Raw genomic sequence first — 8,225 nt, 5'->3', positions numbered from 1 at the left:
CTTTTTAAAAGATTATTCTTAATATCCACATAAACTCGTCAAAATTTTCAGCTCTAACAATAATCCTTGGCTTAGAAGGACGATCAGAAAATTATTAGAAAATTAAAAATATATAATGTGCTCCGCTGATCTAATGGTACCCATGTTATGGATTTCACTGTGTCTTTTTTCTCTTCTGTCCCTCTATACCTCAGGTGAATTAATCCAAAGACTTCCAACCAGTGATTTCTTCAACTATTTTGCTTTTTTTGACTTCTCCCTCTCTTCCCTGTAACTGTACCTGCACTTTGCTTTTTTCCCTTTCTTAATAGGGGTTACTTTTATCACTCCAACTTCTTTGTTGGAAGTTGAAACAGTTTTACATGAGTAGCTAACAGGCAAATAAAATAAAAAAGGGGGCAAAATGAAGCCTTTGCTTTTCCCCTTGTTTTCACTTCCCTCTTTACACCTCAGTGTTAGCAAAAACACTTCAGTCTCTTGAGGGAAGACCAAATATTAATGCACTGGCCTGAATGAGCAGCAAGAACACCCAAACCCAATAAGTCTCTGCACCTCTCAGGACCCTGTTCTGCTTCATTCAGGGACCAGAGTCCAGTGAAGATCTTAACATTCACTCGGAAGTGATAAGCTCTAAGCCAACAGAGTCACCAAAGTCCACATGTTTCTCAGGGCTTAGCAGTGGCATTTTCAAGGCAAAATAATTGAAGACAGCGATGTGGTTAGAGATGCTGTCCACCTCCAGGTGACTCCAACAGCCAGATGCACTGTTTATCCAAAGTGGTCTGCTTAGCATTTGCAGTGCCCACAGAGAAGGTGCCTGGTTGGGTAAATCAACAAAATTAGAATAGAATAGAATAGAATAGAATAGAACAGAACAGAACAGAACAGAATAGAATAGAATTATTAAGGTTAGAAAAGACCTCTAAGATCATCAAGTCCAACAGTCAACCCAACACCCCCAGGCCTCCTAAACCATGTCCCAGATTGCCACATTTACACATTTTGTAACACCTCCAGGAATGGAGACTCCAACAGCTCGCTGGGCAGCCTGTTCCACTGCTTGACTACAACTCGGTTGCAAAGACCCCTAAATAGTCAGCAGGGATCAGTAGTGCCTCTGGAGACTGATGGAGGGTGCAGCTCACACTACCGCCAGACTGCTCTCAGTACATCCCCTACCTCCACCTGCCTTTGGCTGCTCCACTCCTGGCAATGTGCTACTTACTGCTAATTCCCTTATGCCAGCCCTGTTGCTGTGACCCTAGTGAGCCACTGCAGAAAGGCCAACTGGTGGACAGCTGACCCAGATAGAAAAAGGGGATAGTTTTCTGCTAGCTTACCACTCTGTGCACTACTCTGTGCATGTTCATTGCATGTAACCTACTGGTCAGGGACAAGGCAGAAAGGAAAATAGATGACAGACAGGTTGTTATTCTGGTGTGTCTGTGATCTGAAACCACACCATCACAGCATCCCAGGTTCATGATTTAACCTCCCATGACATGCAGGGCATGTCTGTTCAATGATCCCTGATGCTGGGTAGGAGAGAAGACAGGCGACCATTGCACAGGCTTTCCTGCACAGCAAAGCCGTGTTTTGGCCCCTGTCCACAAGATGGAAGTTCTGATTTCTAGACCAGATACCTTCTGGTATTTGAAATCTGTGACTTTCTAGGAAAGCCTGAGAAAGAGCACCTTTCCATTGCTCCTGGTAAATCCAGGCCACCTGCCACGAGGAATGCAAGGTACACTGGATCAAAGAGAAGGTAAGGAACGGGCAGTCAATCTCAATCTGGTTTCAGCCCTGCTTGGTAGGACTGCAGCAAGACACTTCTGCTGCTTTCTCACCACACTCCAGGAAAATGGGATTTCACATCTGTCATGCCTCTTCCATCTACAACCCTTTTCCCTTGAGCATCTCCAGGTGCCCTGCCCTTTTCCAGGATTTTCCCTCCATAAGTTCTCAATAGATTACAGCGTGTAGGCACTCCATTTTAGGAGTAAGAAATGTAATTATCTATTCATCTAACAGTGTGAACATGACACAACAACATTAGAAATGCTAGGTCTACTGAGCCCAATATTGTAGCTATAACCTAGCCCAAGAGCAGATGTCCAGGGAAGAGTGTAAATACGGAGCAGGCACACAGCAAATCTTCCTTAGTGGATTACCCCACCTTCACATTTGTCCTCAGGCATTTCCTGAGCCAGAGGTGATGTCTCTGTCCTGGAAGATGAGATATTTTGCACGTCTTGAAGGTGAGAAACATGCACATGCTGACTGCGGTTTGTCAAGTGCAGCAAGTCGCACAGAGCAAGGAGCCTCAGAATGCTGCTAAATGTATGTTGAGCTGTTGATGCAAAACACAGCCAGGACCTGGTGTAGCACTTAGTAATGGTTAGTGAGCCCTAGCAGAATAGGAAAGTCACAGAAAGATGAGAACAGCTACTTTGGACAGGCTTTGCTCAATTGAAAGCTACAAAACATCTAAGAAAACTAATGCATTGAAACAGCTTGTGTCTTACAAATGCATTCTTGGATATTGCTCATCCTTGGCATCACAGCTATGTTTGACCCTTTATGAATGCTTGAAAATTGCTGGATGTGATAATTCTCTTAAGTTCTGCTCTTCCAACTAATCAATGTTTCTATTACTAAAATTGTTCATCACAAATATTAGCAGAAAATGAACCCAGAAATGTTGTGTGTTTTTTTTCAGCTGTGTAATTATTATTATTTGTAATTTGAATTTATATTTAAGATTCAGTCCTGCACCAGTGTGGGACCACAACAAAGTGCTTGCAGATAACCGGGTGCCTCTTTAGATAAAGCAGTACAGTTATTAATTCTACATTAGAGAGATGTGAGGATACATCCATCATAGCCCAGTCACCACAGAAGAAGACAGAACTGGGAATCTTCTGGGCTAAGCCAAGTATCAAAACAGCAAACTCTAAAGGCCTAACAACAGGACGAAAATGTGCATTCAGTTGCAGATGGGCAATGTCACAGGGAGAAATTTCATAAATTGTCTGCTGCATGTTGCTTTCTGATCTTCAGTTTAAGGAGGAAACACCTCCACAGGCCTCAAGAGCTAAACAGAGACAAGTGAAGCTCAGAACTGGGGCTGGATGCAGTGGCCAGGGCCAGAAGACTTCCCTGGACAGGGCAGAGAGTCAGGAGAAGGTGAGGGAGGGAAGTAAATGGATGTTCTCTCCTCCTTCCTGGTATAGGGCTGAGACATAAAGTATTACTGCTGGGAAGGATCCAGGCTCCTGAGGTGACAGGCCAGACCTTCAGGAGAGGCATTCAGCACGTTTTTTTTCTACAAGTGTAAATTCACATCTATAGCTGCACTTTGCCAGTTAAGGCTTTGCGCTTGGTGGCTGACAGCCATTTAAGGGTGAAGGTCTCTTCAGCTCAGTCTCAGCCCTGTGGCTTAGGCCTTATGCCAAAAGCCAAGAAAAAAGCATGCCCCATGCAGGCAGCTTAAAAAGTCGCAGACATCTCCTTCCTGAGGCTCACTCACGGGTGCTAAGCGTGGAAAGGAGACTTGCAGCAGGGAGGAGGCAAAGGAAGGAGGCAGGAGAAAGAAACATTGGGAGCCATGTGTCTACAGAATAACTCTTCTACCACTTCCTTCCTGCCCTGCACCATCGCTGGCTGCTTGCTGGCGAGACAGGTACCTCTGGGGGAAGCATGCCTTCGCACAACGAGCAATGAACAGCAGGCATAGGCAGTGCAGAAAGGAGAACATTCAGACAAACACAGGATCAAGAGAAGTGTACAAAGCCCAGGGGGTGGGAAGAAGAGGGCACCTTCAACCACTCTTGAAGGTTTTTTTGCTCAGGCACAAGGGGTAGACAGCTGCTGAGCAACCAAGATGGGTGCGACTGTGCAGCGTCCCCACCTCAGCTGCTGCCATCTCCTTCACGTATGAATCCTATTCACCTGCTGTGCTTCACCTTAGAAGGGGAGGTCTCCAAGACCGCTTTGTGGTGTGCAGGTGTACAGCAGCTCTCACATCAGTCAGACATGTCTGAGTCGAAGGCAAGTTTTCATATGCCACAACCCAGGTGAGGTCTGGGCAGAGAACTGCTGCTGACCCTAAAACCAAGCTCTCTTTTTATCCCCTCTCTACAGCAGTTTAGTAGGTGGCCCAGAGAAGGCCCCACCTCGTTCACCAAGGGTGGCAGATGCCCAGAGGCAGCAAAAAAATCAGGTCACCACCAGCCCTTATCACAACCATCGTTTTTCTAAGTTAACACCAGCTATCAGTACACTTTCACTGCTAGGAAAGAAAGGAAGTAATTTTACACCCTCTCACGCAGAAACCTTGCAGCAGCCCTGCTGAGTTCCGTGCCATCTTCCTCCCACACAGCAGTGAGGATCCTCTTCTACAGTTGTTCTTACGGTGGGACATTTGAAACTAAAGGAAACATCAGATCCCTCTTGAGAGGGCCTGAACATACCCACTGGACTCTAGATGGTCCGATTCTCACACGTGGAGGGATACAGCCCTCTGGTAAGACACTTTGGTCCAACCAGCACAGCAACCGCTGCCTGCTAACCCTCATCAACTTGTCAGTACACAAGCGCAGCATGTTTTGCCACAAGGGGAAGTAGAAGGTAGTCGCAGAATGTGGTCCCACCCTCCAGTGTACTTCTTACACACACAGAGCACCTTCTCAGTTCCTCTGTCTGTGGAGGCCCCTTCCAAACATCCTCACCCGGGGAAACAGCTCACAACTGCTGCTGGGGATGGGGATGACAGGTACTGCTGCCTCTGCCCCGCCTGCTTGCTCGCTGGGACGTCTTCACTCAGAAGCTGCTGTCATTGAGCGGGCTCTGACTGCATCGGGGTACTTGCTGCAAACAAATGCCTCTTGGCATGGGCAGGGTGAACCTCTCTTGGTGTTTGTGGCTAGCACCATTCTGCTGTAAGGGTCTCGCAGGCAACTTGTGTCCATTTTCTCATACCATTCTCATCATCTGGTAACTAAAGTCAGGGGACCTGATTGCCCTTCAAGCTGTAGGGATCTCGCATGGCAGGTGCTCTGTAAGGCATTCACGGTGGATCTGCTTGTGCCACCCCAGGGACTGCTCTTGCCCATATGGAGGGGAAGGTCGGTCCCCACCAGCTTGTCCACCCTTCCAGAGATGCAGGAGATAGTCTCACTGCCCTGGGAGCAGACTGCTTCTCCTTGGTCTGCTGGAGGTGGGCCCAAAGAAGCAACAAATAAATGTTCCGAGGCTACTAAAAGCTGCCTTCTCCCCTGCATGAACTCAGTGTTAAAGAAACTGCTCATACACAGTGTAGACCAAGAAAGCTCACGCCCCTCCTCTGTCTGCAGGGACTCAATCTCTGTCAACACATCTCCTGCTTCTGGAGTTAGCTGACTATTCCCTGGAGCAGGTATCCATCCCATAAGGGAACACCCAAAAGATTAGATCAGACAAGACCTTTTTTTTAATCAAGGATGTTATACAGTGGACACTTTCAACTCATAAATACAGCAAAGTACAATTTTAAGGGCACACAACACTGTTATGGTACACCCACCTCCATATTCTACTCTCCACTTGGAGTAGAATTCTGCATGGAAATCATCATATGACTTTGCAAGACACGCTTCTCCTAGCACTACTTAACACTAACCAAATACCAGGTCTGCTCTTGTGTATGTTATCATGGAAAGGTGGAATTTTTTTGTAACCGCACCTGTTCAAAGAGAATTAATTTTCTTCACCTCCATTTCTTCAATGTGTGTATATTCTTCTTTTTGGTCTTGTTTACTTCCTCCAACTGTTCTTATTTCCTGTTGTTTCCCAGAGGCACCAAACAGATGTGGTAGGCAGTTTCACTGGTTTACTATGGTCAGGATTATAGAGCACTACAAGTTTTTGTTCTTCAGCTACTGTTATTAATTAAGAGCAGGGAGAAGTATGAATTAGCTAGATCTGAACCACTATGTTGTAATACAGTGTGAAGGTACACACCAGTGGCCAGATTCCAGTTCCTGTATGCCGGGTAGTCTCTGACACAACAACTACCACCACCCACTTCAGAGAGTTCCCCCATCTGACCAACCATAAATGATAGCTTCTTTGGAAGTCTGCCTCTGAAATCTCTACAGTTTACATTTTTTCTTTCTCAGTGAGAAAAAAATTAATTGAAGACTAATCCCCTTAATTTCCTCTGGGAATTTACTAAGTAACTGATCAGCAGCCCTGTCTTATTTATGAGGCAGCCTGGTTTAGGGACAGTCCCCAGTACCCTGTTTTAGAGAATAGGCATTCTGTAGTCAAGAAATTCCTTGTGAAGAAAGGCGTTTTACCTGGAAGTAAATCAGACCTGATTCCCAGAAGACCAGCAGGTTTCGGAAAACTTGCCTGTCTCAGACACTTCCCCAAGACAAACACACCACTTGTTCCCCTGACATGTCCTGTTGGCACCTATGGGACGATAAACTTTACTGACACATTATTAAGTGATGCAAATGCTAACTTTCCACCTTGTCTTCTGATTCTCAGGAAACACCAGCTGGAAAAAGAATAATGGAAAATTGTACAGACACAAATAATAGTTCCATCTGCCACAAGATGTCCTTTGGAGAAACCAAGACACTTCTGGTTGCTGTTTACAGCATCGTTTTTGCCGTAGGCCTTCCAGCAAATTGCTTAACTTCCCTGCTTACATGTGTACAAATCCAAAGGAATAACGCAATTGGCATCTACATTTTTAGTTTATCATTGTGTGAGCTGATGTATTTAAGTACCTTGCCTCTCTGGATTATCTATGTGCAAAATAATCACAAGTGGAATATGGGTACAATGGCTTGCAGAATAACAGGATACATCTTTTTCTGCAACATATACATCAGCATTCTGCTTTTGTGCTGCATTTCTCTGGATCGTTATGTGGCAGTGGTGTATGCTCTGGAGTCAAGGGGGAGAAGAAGAAAGAAAATAGCAATCACAATAGTGTGTATGCTCTTTGTTCTCGTTGCAATAATCCACACTCCTGTATTTTACATGGATGATGCAGAACAAAAACTTCAGACCTGCTTTGAGACTTTGCCCCTCAACATACAATTGGCTTCTTTGAGCATTGCTAGATTCCTATTTGGATTTGCCATACCTTTCACAATCCTCATTTTCACAAACTACAAAATTTTCCAAAATACAAAAACAAGCAGCAGCTTGACTTGCCATGAAAAAGCCAAAGTGAAGTATCTGGCAATTGCCATTATTGTCATTTTCCTGATCTGCTTTGCTCCCTACCATGTGGTACTCGTAATAAGATCCATATACTTTATGTTTCATCAGAATTGCTCATGTCCATTTGAAAAAAAAATATATTCCGTTTTTACAGCATTTCTGTGTTTAGCCACCGCAAACAGTGTTGCTGATCCAATCCTCTACGTACTGGTTAGTGAAAATGTCAGAAAAGATTTTTATAGGAGTCTGAGAAGATGGAGACTGAACTCATCCAGGCTGAATTCATCCATTAATCACAAGACGGAGAGCATTGAATCAAAAATGTCAAAAGAATCACAGGAAGAAGGGCTAAGAGAAGAAAACAAAGAAATACCAGAATCATCTGACATTCAAAAGACATATAATGGCAAAGACCAAGAAGGTGACAGCTAGCATTTAGCTGCTGGCACAAATAAGAAGTTCCGAACACCAGCTATAGGCTGCAGACAGCAGCACACAAGTATTTACATGTTGACATCCATAGGAAGTTTTGCCACATGCATGAGCCAGTAACTCCTTGAGGATGCTACAGGAGTGATGCTTCTTATTTCTGCTCGTCTCCTACTATAAAGCTTGCCCACGAGTATCATTGGTGAAAATACTGCTTTGCTAAGAACATGCGGAATAAACTAAGTAATTTACTTTGACTCAAACTGAAATCTTAAAAGCTTATTTTTTGGACTGGCTCTTTTTCTCATGTAAATTCAGAACCAGTTTTATCTTCTGAGATGGACAAAAAAATAAAAAGTCCCTGCTGAGAAGAACAATGTAGGGCCCATTCTTCTGGTTGACATTTTTAGTTCTTGAGGAGTTCAGGTTCAGGTTCTCATACACGTACTCTTGTTGTTTATGATCGTGGTTAACCAGTGGAAAATATTAAAAATGAGGAAGTCTTTCAACAAGAGCCTTGAAAATGTTCCTAATGCTTCAGTATGCAGCTTTATCTACCTTGCACATTCTGGGGA

At 44.4% G+C, this 8,225-nt stretch overlaps 1 protein-coding gene across 1 annotated transcript; it reads left to right on the top strand.

Moving 5' to 3' along the window:
• Window positions 1-6,540: 6,540 nt before the first annotated feature.
• On the top strand, window positions 6,541-7,913 carry GPR132 (G protein-coupled receptor 132). The gene has a single exon (XM_064459996.1). The coding sequence runs from the start codon at window positions 6,559-6,561 to the stop codon at window positions 7,651-7,653; it is 1,095 nt and encodes a 364-aa protein (XP_064316066.1). The 5' UTR covers window positions 6,541-6,558; the 3' UTR covers window positions 7,654-7,913.
• The last annotated feature ends 312 nt before the right edge of the window (window positions 7,914-8,225 follow it).

The sequence above is a fragment of the Phalacrocorax carbo genome, chromosome 9 (genome assembly GCF_963921805.1).
Source record: "Phalacrocorax carbo chromosome 9, bPhaCar2.1, whole genome shotgun sequence".
Taxonomy (NCBI): Eukaryota; Metazoa; Chordata; class Aves; order Suliformes; family Phalacrocoracidae; genus Phalacrocorax; species Phalacrocorax carbo.
The sequence above is the reverse complement of the archived record's forward strand: the minus strand, read 5'-3'. Positions and strand labels throughout refer to the sequence as shown.